Source organism: Anser cygnoides, chromosome 8 (genome assembly GCF_040182565.1).
Source record: "Anser cygnoides isolate HZ-2024a breed goose chromosome 8, Taihu_goose_T2T_genome, whole genome shotgun sequence".
Classification (NCBI taxonomy): Eukaryota; Metazoa; Chordata; class Aves; order Anseriformes; family Anatidae; genus Anser; species Anser cygnoides.
In genome coordinates this window covers 14836083-14850162 of record NC_089880.1, presented here as the reverse complement: position 1 = coordinate 14850162, position 14080 = coordinate 14836083, and the positions used below count along the sequence as shown (strand labels likewise).

Below are 14080 nucleotides of genomic sequence, written 5' to 3'. Positions count from 1 at the left end.
GGAGATATTCAAAAGCTGCCTGCACATGGTCCTGGGCAACCTGCTCTGGGTAGCCCTGTTGAAGCAAGAGGTCCCTTCCAACCTCAACCATTCTGTAATTCTGTGACAATAACAACTCAAGTATAGATTTGCCTATTGATCTCAAGCCTACCTTGACAGTAGACTTTACTTGCAAGCCTTAAGTTAAATGGCCTGAATGCTCCAGAGCCCACTTTCTCTAAATGTGATGTCACCATTTTTAGATAGCAATTATTTTTTTTCCTATATATTCCACTGCTGATAAATTTCCAGAGAAAGGATTTCAGTAGTAAGTCCTATTTAGACTGAATGATTAATTGCTTACTTATCCAGGCCTGGTCTAAATATGAGACTATTTACATTTTATTTTTGTCTTTGATAGGCAAGAGATTGGAACTGATTGCTGGATCAAGAGTATTATAGACAGAAAGGATCCATAGTTAATCTTCCTCTGTAACCAAAACTTTGCAACAATCAAGATTTTCAGGCTAAGAACCAGTTAAGTCCATTCACCTATGCTATACTGTACACATGTGCATGAATGTACAGAGAACACAATCAGTTCAAGGACTGGTAAATTAATTTTCTCTCCTTGAATAAGAAATGCATTGAAAAAAAAATAATAGACTTTTTTTTTCCAATTAATTAACAGTCTTTAAATCATAGAACTGTTTTTTTGTTTGTTTGTTTTGTTTTGTTTTTCTTTTCTTCATTTAAGGATATCTGCCTGTGTATTGATTTACAGCACATTAATCAATAAATTAATTATGTCTTTTAGGTAAAAACATATCAATAGGTAATTTAGCAATGAATGTTTTATGACATAAATTGGCTGCATTTGCTGACAAAAAATAGACTGTGTTCTACATTGAATTACATAGATCATCACATTCAAGATATACAATATTTTGAATATGTCATAGCCTTAAGATTTAGTAACTCAATAGACATTAGTGAAGTCTGAGAGTCCAAGTTTCAGTAAGTTTTTGATCATTCTTATGGTGCTCATGACTGATGTATCTATCACAATAAGTTAGAGAATATTTTTGTTGAAATGTGTACAACCCTAAAGATGTTTTGTAACATCCATGTAGTGACTCAGTTTGGGAGGAGATTTTAAGCATATTTCAACTAAAGCTAGCTATTACACAGTTGACATCCAATAAACAAAAAGAAAATGTACCACAACTCTAAAATGACATAGACCAATCTTTTCTAGAAAACTGAGTGTTCTGTTGTGTATATTTAACCTTTTAAAACAGAGAATTAAACTAATTAAATGCAGCAGTGCTCTTCACCAGGTATCCAATTACATTATTAGAACTGAAGGCCAGTCGGTGGAGCATGCAGTCTATGACAACTCAAAAAGATACTCCTTAGACCCTTAGTGGTGAGGGAATTGGCTGATGTAGCTGCCAAGCCTCTCCCCATCATATTTGAAAAGTCATTACAGTCAGATGAATGGAAAAAGGGAATCATCATTCCCATTTTTAAAAAGGGTAGAATGGAACACCTTGGGAACTACAGGTTGGATGAGTCCCAGGGACACTAATGTTGTGTGTGGCATCCCTGCCCATGGCAGAGGGTTTGGAACTAGATGATCTTTAAGGTCCATTCCAACGCAAGCTGATCTATGAAAAGGGAATTAACTATGCCAGTTGTCTCACCCAAACTGTCACTAAAAGCAGAAGTGATTTCGATCAGATAGCTCAGGGCCTTTTCCATCCTGTTTATCCAAGAGCATCTTCAAGGATGAAGTTTCCAAAACCTGTCCAAGCAACCTGTTCCAATGTTTGATTAACCTTATTGTGAAATTTTCATAAATATATATAATGTGTTTCCTGTGTTCCAACCTGTGTCCGTTACCTGTTGTCCCACCACTGTGCACTTGCAAGTGAAATATAGCTCCACCTTCTCTATACCTTTCCATCAAGTATCACAGAATCACAGCAGTTCACGAGGGGTAGGCAGAGGTAGTTCATATTGTAACAGCCTAGCAGGTAGCAGGTGAGGAGTTCCAGTGGCACGGTCCTGCTCCACAGCAGCCCTGTTTCCTGACCAGCTGGAGGCTGCACCTAGAATAGTGCGTCCGGTTGTATGTCCCCCAGTACAAGATACACATGAAAAGTCCAACAGGGGGCCACTAAGATGATCAAGGGACTGGAGCATCGCTGAATCACAGAATGGCCAAGGTTGGAAGGGACCTTTGAAGATCATCTAGTCCAAACCCCTGCCAAGCAAGATCACCTACAACACATTGCACAGGATAGCACCCATGTGGGTTTTGAATATCTCCAGAGAAGGAGACTCCACAGCCTCTCTGGGCAACCTGTTCCAGTGCTCTGTCACCCTTACAGAAAAGGAATGCCCCTTCATTTTGTCTTTTGTGTAGCATCTGCCTGGTGGGATAGGGAAAACTTTGTTTCTTCTGTGGTGGCTAGCTCATGAGTCCGTCTCAGAGATGTTAGCGTATGCTTCCACCCATTCCCTCTCTGACTCCCTGATGCTCCTTGGCCTACTCACCTCGTCACGAAGCTCCACCACCTGGCTGAGCAGTTCTTCAACCTGGGCACACCTCCCACGGACACTGACAGAAAACTCGGGCACAACCTGCAGCCCAAGACCTGCAAGGCCGCGTGTTTCCCTGAGACCTCTGTCTGGGTAGCCATATCTCTAGCTGTGGCTGGAGAGGCCACAAGGGATGCTGAGGCCATGGCTTTCTGCCAGGTGGATACATGGCTGGGCTCTTCGCAAGCAGGTTACAACCACCGTTGGAAAACAGCAGTGAGAGCGCCCTCCCTGCTCGCCCTGCCTGCGCAGAGAGCAGCTGTGGTGGAGTTTGGCTGCCCAGCTGGGTAAAACCACCACATTGGCTCACTCACCATCTGTGTCAAGAAGTGAAGGAAGTTATCTTCCACAGACGATAGAAACCTCTGAGACTGTTTCCTCTTTGCTGTGTTGCATTCCCAGCAGATATCTGGTAAGCTGGAGTCTCCCGTGAGAACGAGGGCAACTGATTGCAAGACTTAATTTTTAGGCACCATTTGCCTTCAGGAAGCCATGCTGGCTGAAGCCCTGAATGAGAGCATGGAGAGCTGCCAAAGGAAGAAAGGGCTGAGGCCTGGAGCATTCGCTTGGACGGGGTGCATTTGGCAAGGGCTTGTCAACAGGGAGGCCACAGGGTGGCCTCTGTGAGAGGAGATGAGGGGCTGCCCCGTGCCAGACACGGCATGGTTCCAGGCACTTCCAACAGCCCCAGTGCAGGCAAGAGTGAGCCCGTGAGGGATGGTGATGGTGCCTCTGGGGAAATATCTGGCAGAGGGCCGCCAAAATGACGGAGCGGGCCTGGACTAGGGGAGCCCAGAGGTGCCTCCTGACCCCCACACTGCTGTGAGCCAGTGTCTCGACGGGAGGCTGCCGGGAGCAAGGTGGCTCCACAGCAAGCACCAGGGCTTTGTGACATGGGGCGGCGTCAGGCCACAAGACCATTGTGACAGGGCAAGTGTCCCCATGGTGACGGTGTGCCTTGTGGGGCCCGAGCCCCCGTGGTGCCCACTCCCAGGAGTGCAGCGCCGTCAGGAGGCAGCAGCTGCCCTGGGTGCCTGTTTCTTTGTCTCTTTGAGAGGACAGAGAGATGTCGAAGGAGCAAGAGGCGAAGGCCCGCTCCCAGCCCGATGAAGGGCTGCCGAGCGTGCAGAAGCGCCGCCAGGTGCGGGACAGGGAGGGAGGGAGAGGGCCGACACAGCAGCGAGAGCGCCAGGCGGCGGGGCACGGCACCGGGGCGCGAGGCCAGGCCCTGAGCATCCGCGGCTCAGGCCCAGGTCCTCCTGCCCTGGGGGGTTCCCCGGGGCAGAGCTGAGGCCTGGGATGGCTGCGACTCGCATGGGCCAGGCAGCTCTTTGCCCCAAGGACCTGGCGCTGAGGTGGGGCTGGGTGTGCCGGCACCACAAGGGATGCTGGTGGCAGCGCAGCCACTGCCATCCCACACCTCCTTCTTCCCACAGGCGCGACCCAACCTACCACAGGCAGGACCGCCGGGCAGCCAGAGCCCGTCCTCATCCATCCATGGGGTCAGGCTGCCACTGCTCCCCTGCCCAGAGAGGTCACAGGCCTTGAGGAACCAGAACACACAGGTAGGGAGCCCAAGGGAGATGGGGCCAGATGCCTTCCCAAGCCCTGGGAGCTGCTGACAAGGAGGCAGCATGTGCTGGAGGGGGCAGGTGGGCTGGTGCTTGAGGTGGGCAGGTGGGAAAGGGCCACAGTAACATGACCTTTCTCCTTTGCTTCCCTTGCAGACAGACAGGCCGGAGCTGAGGCAGGCACTGCCCCGCAGCAGTGCCACCAGTGAACGGAGAGAGCCTCTACCAGCCTTGCTGCCTCTGCCAAGGCAGGCAGCGACACTGACAGCCACACCCCGGCATTCAGTGGGAGCTGCAAATGTCCCCCGGCTGCCCGCTCTGCCAGCAGTAGGCTCCACCACTTCTGCGCCATGCAGAGACCGCATCGCGAGCACCAAGGCTGTCAGACTCCCCGAGGTCGTCCCACGTCCTCAAGGAAACCCGAGTAAACAGCAAATGGCAGCAACTGCTGAGAGCTGGGGGACAGCCCTGCAAGTCCCCGCATCCATTCTGACGCCTCTGCAGGCCAGACCTGAGCAACACAACAGGCTACCCCCGAGCCATGCTGCAGCCAAGAGCCCAAGACTCAGGGTGCAGCAGGGGGTACTAAGGCACCATGCCCCTCCCAGCAGTCTGGCAACACCAGCAAGGACAGCCCAGGTGCCGGCAACCAAGACTGAAAAGACACCGGCAGCACAGACAGAAACAGATGACCATGCTCAAGAGGACACGAGAGCTGCTGGTGGGACCTCCAAGCCATGTTCCCTGGCAGCAGCACTGGGCCCAGCAGCGCAGGCAGACGGCATTGCCTGCCACCCTCAGGGCAAGACCCCACACCCTGAGGATGTGGCACAGTGTCTGGACAGTGAGCCAGAGCCTCTGGAAGAGCTGGAGAGCACCGCTGCAGGACCATCAAGGGAGGAACAGAGGGACTTGATGCAGGGGGAGGAGCAAAGAGATGCTGCTACCAAGGACCCGTCAGGAGGGAGGCAGCAGAAGGAACCCACCTCAAACCTTCACCAGGACCCAGACGCAGCCCACCAGCAGGGGCCTGGCTCACCCCATAACACTGGCGGAGATTCTGCAGGAGAGGCAGTCAGCCATGCACAGAGTGCATCTCTTGCCCTGTCAGGGACAACCAATGCTGAGCCAGCAGCTTCTGCGCAGGCCGCAGGTCCTGCCAGTGAGGGGGACAAGGAGCCTCTGGGTGCATCAGCACGCAGAGATGCTAATTCGCCTTCTCCCCTGCCTGCTGCTATGCCTGACCCTTCCACAAACACCCAGGGAAGACCGTCGACATTGCAAGACCAGGTCAAGATCAACTGGGATGTCTATGGGCGCTCTTCCTTTCTGCCAGCAATGCGGACCATTCCTAGCGGGGAGAGGGAAGGCCGCCGGTTGTCCTGGTGGAACGTGTCCTGGCCGAGCAGCGTGAGGGTTCCAAGACTGCGAGGGATCTGGGCAGCACATGATGGTGACACAGCTGCCGGCACTGCACCCAGCGCATCGGGCAGCCAGGAGATGGCAGGGAGGACCGCGGGCCAGCGCCTTCCCTACCTTTGCCCCTCAACGAGTAAGACCACTCTGCAGGATGTTCAGGAAGAGTGGGAAGAGAGCCCCAAGAGAGAAGCTGTGGCAGAAGCAGACGACGTCCCACCCAGCATGTCTCCTGCCCCATCTGGTGAGGCCGATGCCGGGCCTTCAGCTGCTCCTATGGCTGCAGTTCCCGGGCCCGAGGAGCTCACCCCTGTCTGCATGCCCGAAGACGGAAAATCTTCAGCCCCTCCCCTGGCTGTGGACCCTGTGGAGGAGGCCAGCACAGCACCTCTCACCCCATCAGCATGTGAGGAAGAAGAAGCAGCACCTTCTCCCCTGGTTGGGAGCCTTCTGCAAGAGGTAAGCAAGGTACACCTTCCTCGTCCCACAGGTGTGGAAGCCACAGACCCTGCCGGTGGGCCTCGAGGCCCCTCATCACTTATCCCCCTGGCCCGGGGCACCGGGGCCCAGAGCATGGCCAAACGGTGGCCTACAGGTCTGTGGTTTTCTCTCCCCACGCAGGTTTCCTCCAAGCCCAGAGGCAGTGCACAGCGCTCCTCGCACTTCCAAGCAGTGCCAGAGGAAGGCCCAGGTATGTCCCCAAGTGTGGAGCCATCACAGCCCGCAGCACGGAGGCTGGCAGCACTCCACGCACAGGGTCGGACCGTGCCCAACTGTCCCCTCCCTGGGGAAAGCCTTGTTGGTGGGGGCAGGCAGGGCCATGCCCAGTGCCTGCCCAGCCCCTCACGTACAGCTCTCTGTCCCCCACAGGCACCGCTGCCCTCCCGCATGCTGCGGCTCGCCGGCGATGGCCCAACTTCTTCAGGACAGCGCTTCGGGCTCTGCGCAGGGCTTTCTCCTGCAGCTGCATCACAGGAGACCGAGAGCAGCAGCATGAGGCTGCCAGAACCAGGCAGCTCCCTAGAGATGGCAGCTTCGGTCCCGAGGACGGGGCTTCTGAATAAAATCGTTCAGAACTCTTTCCTAGCTGAGGGCTGTCTCTTCTGTTCTGTTCTGTTCTGGTGTGCAGGGGTGTCTACAGGCTGCGAGTGCTGCTGCTGGGGTCAGACCCCGGGGCAGTGGGTCCCCATTTCTGTGGTGCCAATGCCTAGAGGGATCATGGGTGTACAAGGCAGTGTGATAGCTGGCAAAGGTCAAGCCGGATGAGCCAGTGAGCCCATGTGTCTCCAGGGCTGAGACCACTCTGGGGTCACTGTGTTAGGGATAAAAGGCTTAAACTGGTCTGATGTGAAATAGCCATTGTTTTAAGACTAGCAAGGGGAAACTCTGACCTTGCAACGATACATAATGCTTGCTCAGTGATACGGCACCAGGCTGCAGTCATCCAGCTTGAGACAATGCTGCCATCCACACAATTCCAGTATTCTGTCACCCACACAGATAAGGAATGCCCCCTCATGTTCAGCCAGAACCTCCTGTGCTTCAGTGTGTGCCCATTGCCCCTCGTCATGTCGCTAGGCACAACTGAAAAGAGACTTGCTCCATCCTCTTGACATCCTCCCCTCAGATGTTTATACACATTGATGAGGTCTCCCTCCCCTCAGTCTTCTCTTGTCCAGACTAAACAGTCCCAGTTTTCTCAGCCTGTCCTCGTATGACAGGTGCTCCAGTCCCCTCATCATCTTAGTAGCCCTCCTCGGGACTCGCTACAGTCTTGTACAGGGGAGCCCAGAACTGAACACAATACTCCAGGCGTGGCCTCACCAGGACTGAGTAGAGGGGGAGCATCACCTTCCTTGGCTCGCTGGCAACACTCTTCCAAATGCCCCCCCTGGATACCATTGGCCCTCTTGGCCACAAGGTCACGTTGCTAACTCATGGTCAGCCTGCTGTCCACCAGGACTCCCACATCCCTCTCTGCAGAGCTGCACTCCAGCAGGTCATTGCCCAGCCTGTACTGGTACTTGGGGCTATTCGTCCTTAGGTGCAGGATCCTGCACTTGCCTTTGTTGAACTTCATGAGGTTCCTCTAGGCCCAACCCTCCAGCCTGTTGAGGTCCCTCTGAATGGCAGCACAGCCCTCTGGGACATCAGCATTTCCTCCCAGCTTTGTGTCATCAGCAAACTTCCTGAGTCTGATAAACTTGAAAGAGTTTATCTATCATTTTATATGTTTTCCATTATCTAAATTTTTGAACCAAAAGGAATTTTTCTAAGTTCCATGTGTGTCCTCTAGGCAGGCAGTATTGATCACCAACAACACTAATTAATTTTATGCACTTACTTATTTCAAATTTTGAAACTAGTTGCAAGTGTATGAGCTCATGAAAAATATGAATCTGCGATACCAACATAATTGTCAGATGTATCACTTTGATGGAGAATTTGTTTTGTTAAATGGTATCCGGATTTTGTAGATTTTTTATAGAGTGCTGTGGAGTTCACAGCTGATTCAATACAGTAGTTGAACTTCAACCAGTTAATACCTTATTGAATATATATTGAAATTTAGAGGATTAGTTTGAGTTTTAGACACTTCTGAATGTTCTGTTATACTCTTCATAACTATAATAATATTTTTATGAGATTATAACCTATATTATTTCTTCCAGGCTTTTTCATAACCTATAATCCATTTATTTCTTATTTGGCTTTATTGCCATGTAATAGTTTCATTTTTCTACTGTCTAACTACTTTTCTGGGGCATGGTACATTTTGCAATATTTTTTTGGGGGGGGAATCATAATAAAATATTTTGCTGTTCAAGTAATTTTAAAATATTTTAAGCTGAACTATGCCATAAGCAAAAATAAATAAATAAATAAAAATAATAAAAAAAGCAAAATTCCTGACCTGGAATTCTGGGATGGGGAGCAGAAGAAACCCTCCCACAATTCAGGTGGAAACAGTTAGAGACCTGCTGCTCCACCTGGACTCTCACAACTCCATGGGGCCAGATGGAATCCACCTGAGGGTGTTTAGGGAGTTGGTGGATGTGATTGCTGGGCCACTTTCCATCATCTATCGGTGGTCATGGTCATCTGGAGAGGTCCCGGATGACTGGAGAGTTGCTAATGTGATGCCCATCTATAAGAAGGGTCATAAGGAGGACCTGGGGAACTACAGGCCTGTCAGCCTGACCTTGGTGCCAGGAAAGGTGATGGAACAGCTCATCTTGAATGCAATCACACAGCATATGTGGGACAGCCAGGGGATCAGGCCCATTCAGCATGGGTTCATGAAAGGCAAGTCCTGCCTGACCAACCTCATCTCTTTCTATGACCGGGTGACCCGCCTGGTGGATGAGGCAAAGGCTGTTGATGTAGTCTACCTGGACTCCAGCAAGGCCTTTGACGCGGTCTCCCACAGTATTCTCCTGGAGAAGCTGGCAGCCTATGGCTTGGACAGAATATACTCTTTGCCGGGTTAAAAACTGGCTGGATGGCTGGTCCCAGAGGGTGGTGGTGAATGGAGTGAAATCCAGCTGGTGACCGGTCACCAGTGGTGTTCCCTAGGGGTCACTGTTGGGGCCCATCCTCTTTAATATCTTTATTGATGACTTGAATGAGGGAATTGAGTGCACCCTCAGTAAGTGTGCAGATGACACCAACTTGGGGGGAATTGCCGATCTGCCGGAGGGTAGGGAAGCCGGTCAGAGGGACCTGGACAGAATGAATCAATGGGCAGAGGCCAATGGGATGAGGTTCAACATGGCTAAATGATGGGTCCTGCACTTTGACCACATCAATCCCATGCAATGCTACAGGCTTGGGGCAGAGTGGCTAGAAAGCTATTCAGAGGAAGAGGACCTGGGTGTGCTAATCGATGCTGGCGTGAATTTGGTCTGTTCTCCCATGTGTCTGGTGACAGGACGAGGGGGAATGGGCTGAAGGTGCGCCAGGGGATGTTTAGGTAGATATTAGGAAGAACTTCTTTACCGAAAGGGTTGATAGGCATTGGAATGGGCTGCCCAGGGAAGTGATTGAGTAACCATCCCTGGAAGTCTTTAAAAGATGTTTAGATGTTGAGCTTAGTGATATGGTTTAGTGGACGACTTCTGTTAGGTTAGAGGTTGGAGTAGGTGATCTTGGAGTACTCTTCCAATCTAGATGATTCTGTGATTCTGTGAACATGAGCCGGCAGTGTGCCCAGGTGGCCAAGAAGGCCAACGGAATCCTGGCTTGTATCAGGAACAGTGCAGTCAGCAGGATCAGGGAGGTGATCGTCCCCTTGTACTCTGCTCTGGTGAGGCCGCACCTTGAGTACTGTGTTCCGCTTTGGGCCCCTCACTACAAGAGGCCCTGGAGTGTGTCCAGAGAAGGGCTACGAAGCTGGTGGAGGGCCTGGAACACAAGTCCTGTGAGGAGTGGCTGAGGGAACTGGGGTTGTTTAGTCTGGAGAAGAGGAGGCTCAGGGAAGACCTTATTGCTCTCTGCACCTACCTGAAAGGAAGGTGTGGGGAGATGGGTGTTGACCTCTTCTCACTAGTGATAGGACTAGAGGGAATGGCCTCATGTTGCGCCAGAGGAGGTTTAGGTTGGAAATGAGGAGACATTTCTTCTCAGAAAGAGCAGTTAGGCATTGGAACGGGTTGCCCAGGGAAGTGGTGGAGTCACCGTCCCTGGGGATGTTCAAGGAAAGGTTGGACCTGACAATTAGGGACATAGCATAGTGGGTGACATTAGTAGTAGGGTGATGTTTGGACCAGATGACCTTGAACATGAACTTCCAACCTTAATTATTCTATGATTCTAAGTAAATACTCAGTCCTAGTTCCTAGTCACGTGAACAAGTTCTTTCATAGAGAATGCCTGGAGCAGACTGACATTTCATGAATAATGACTTTGTTTTATTTGAGCATTTTTATGCTGCTGACATATGTCAAATAAAATCAGAGGTTCTTTTATCTTTTTTTTTTTTATCTTTTTATCTTTCCAGCTATTCTTGGCTAAAAATCACTTTTTTTTTTTTTTGGGGGGGGGTGGAGTATAAATCTTTTTTGTTACATTCTAGTATTTTCTGGACTCCAATTCCACACATACAGTATGATGTAACAACTGTTGACACTTTTATGTTCAGAATGAATTCTATCTGATTTCTTCAAGTTCCAATGAGGTCAACATGGTTACTTGCTGGAATAAGCTTAGCAGCTTTTGGCTGCCTTGAATTTACTTTATTACTCTGTATGGTCAATTTATGTTGTTGACTTAGCAAAGCAGCTAGGTACATAATGAAGCGTTAATAAAGTAAAATTCATACTTAAATGTGCTTTAGAACCCCAGAATTAGGATCTTTTACCTGATTTCATTATTGTTTTTTTCTTTCATCCTGAACTTGCTGTATACAGAGTGAGTTAACCATTTCACAGAATCATTTAAGTTGGAAAAGACTGCTAAGATCATCAGTTCCAATGGTTAACCTAGCCCTGCCAAGTCTACCAGCAAACCATGTCCCTAAGCACAACAACTACATGTTTTTTGAACACCTCCAGGGATAGTCATTCAACCACTTTCATGGGCAGCCTGTTCCAAAGTGTCACAACACTTTCAGTGAAGAAATTTTTCCTAATATCCAACCTAAACTTGCCCTGGTTCAACTTGAGGCTGTATCCTCTTGTCTGTCACTTTTTGCTTGGGAAAAAAGGCTGACCACCATCTCATAACAACCTTTTTTGCGATAGACAGTTACAACCTCCTTTGAAATAGAAAGATGTGGACGTGTTAGAGCGAGTCCAGAGGAGGGCTACAAAGATGATCAGGGGGCTGGAGCACCTGTCCTGTGAAAAAAGGCTGAGAGAAACAAGGGATGTTCAGCCTGGAGAAGAGAAGGTTCTGGGAAGACCTCATTGCATCCTTAATGATTCTATGATTCTATGATTCTATTCTTTTCCAACATAAATGATTCTGTGATTCTAATCTATGAGTTTAAAATTTCTGGTGACAGGAGGAAAACTGCCACCGAAACTTCAGTCCTGGATATGGGGAGAGCAGACTTAAGGCTGCTCAGGGAACTAGTTAGCAAGGTCCCCTGGGAAACTGTTTTTGAAGGTGTTGGCATCCATCAATGCTGGTCAGTCTTTAAGCACTGCCTCCTAAAACCACAGGATCAGGCAATTTCAAAAATATCGTAAGTCAGGCAGGCAGGGCAGAAGGCTGGCTTGGCTGACCAGGGATTTTCCACTGGAACTTAGGCACAAAAAGAAAGTGTATGGCTGCTGGCAGCAGGGTCAGGCAACATAGGAGGACCACAGGGAAGTTGTTCACCTTTGTAGGGAGAAAATTTGTGCGGCCAAAGCCCAATTAGAGTTGAAGCTGGCCAGGTCTGTGGGAGACAATAAAAAGGCTTTCTTAAATATGTGAACAGAAAGAAAGAGGACCAGAGAAAATATAGAACTACTACTCGATGGAGATGGTCACCTCACAAACAAGGACATAGGCAAAGCAGAGATGTTTAATGCCTTCTTTGCCTCCGTCTTCAAGACCAATGTTGGGCTTTGGGACCCTCGGTGCCCTGAGCAGGAGGACCGTGATGGTGGGAATGATAAACTTCCAACTGACCCTGAACATGTGTGGGATTTGCTGCTCCACCAAGATCCATACAAGTCCATGGGTCCGGATGGGTTTCATCCCAAGGTGCTCAGAGAGCTGGTTGACGTCATTGAGGGACCTCTCTCATTTATTTTTCAACAGTCTTGGGAATCTGGAGAGGTCCAAGTAGACTGGAAGCTAGCAAATGTTGTACCAATTTTCAAGATGAGCAAGAAAGAAGACCCTGGTAACTACAGGCCTGTCTGTCTCACGCCAGTGCCTGGTAAGATTACAGAGAAGATTATCCTGGGAGTTATTGAAACACACCTGGGGGACAATGCAGCCATTGGTCCCAGCCACTGTGGGTTCAAAAGAGTTAGGTCCTGTTTGACTAATTTAATTTCCTTGTATGATAAGATCACCCATCTGATCGATCAAGGCAAACCAGCTGATGTGATCTTTTTGGATTTCAGTAAAGCTTTCGATACAGTTTCCCATAGAATCCTACTGGACAAAACGTCCAGCATACAGCTAGACAAAAACATCAGACAATGGGTGAACAATTGGCTGACGGGTAGGGATCAAAAGTTATGGAAAATGAGGCTACATCAGCCTGGTGGACAGTCACCAGGGGGGTCTCCCAGGGCTCCGTTTTAGGGCCAGTTCTTTTCAATGTTTACGTAAATGATTTGGATGCAGAACTAGAAGGTATTTTGAGTAAGCTTGCAGGCAATACTAAACTGGGAGGAGTTGTTGTCTCTGTTGAGGGTAGAAAGGCCTTGCAGAGAGATCTGGACAAATTGGAGAGCTGGCCAATCACCAACTGCATGAGGCTTAACAAGAGCAAGTGCCAGGTCCTGCACCTGGGACAGGGCAACCTTGGCTATATGTACAGACTGGGCGATGAGATGCTGGAGAGCAGCCCTGCAGAGAGGGATCTGGAGGTTTTGGTTGATAACAAGCTGAATATGAGCCAGCAGTGTGCCCTGGCAGCCAGAAGGGCCAACCGTATCCTGGGGTACATCAAGCATGGTATTGCTAGCCGGTTGAGGGAAGTGATTGTCCCACTCTACTCTGTGTTGGTGCGGCCTCACCTTGAGTACTGTGTGCAGTTCTGGGTACCACAGCACAAAAAGGACATAAAACTGTTGGAGAGTGTTCAGAGAAGGGCTATGAAGATGGTGAAGGGCCTAGGGGGGAAAACACATGAGGAGCAGCTGAAGTCACTTGGCCTGTTCAGCCTGGAAAAGAGGAGGCTGAGGGGAGACCTCATTGCGGTCTACAGATTCCTTACAACAGGGAGCAGAGGGGAAGGCGCCGACCTATTCTCTTTAGTGACCAGTGATAGGACCTATGAGAATGGTGTCAAGCTGCGGCACAGAAGGTTCAGGCTAGACATTAGGAACAGGTTCTTCACTGAAGAGGCTTGTTGTGCACTGGAACAGGCTCCCCAGGGAAGTAGTCACTGCACCAAGACTGTCGGAGATTAAGAATCATTTGGACTATGCTCTCAGTCATATGGTCTGAATTCTAATTTATGTGTGGACCTGTGTGGTGTCAGGAGTTGGACTCGATGATCCTTGTGGGTCACTCGGGATATTCTATGGTTTTATTATTCTATGATTCTACCTTTATGTTCCTTCTGCGTAGCAGTCTGCATAGCTATGGAGACCAAGCTGAGAATCCCTTCTAATTAGATCTCCTACATGACAGTTCATCTAAGAATCAATATAAAAATTGTGCATCCAAGGTAATGAAGCAGCTTGGAGTAAGGTGGGAAGGAAACTTAGTCCTGAGCCAGCAGAGAGCCATGTGCTGGTGCAGTGGTCTGCCCCTGCACTACACTGAGACTGTAGATAGACTTGTGTCCTGCCAGCCCCAGGCAAAGCCTTGCAGGCAGTAGCACTCTACGTGCTAAC

General features: G+C 49.7%; 1 protein-coding gene across 1 annotated transcript; it reads left to right on the top strand.

Annotated features, from left to right (window-relative positions):
- Positions 1 to 208: 208 nt before the first annotated feature.
- LOC125183855 (uncharacterized) lies at positions 209 to 6654 on the top strand. Its single transcript, XM_048072834.2, has 5 exons — positions 209 to 3727; positions 4023 to 4151; positions 4314 to 6032; positions 6195 to 6264; positions 6444 to 6654. The coding sequence occupies exons 1-5, from the start codon at positions 3653 to 3655 to the stop codon at positions 6635 to 6637; spliced, it is 2187 nt and encodes a 728-aa protein (XP_047928791.2). The 5' UTR covers positions 209 to 3652; the 3' UTR covers positions 6638 to 6654.
- The last annotated feature ends 7426 nt before the right edge of the window (positions 6655 to 14080 follow it).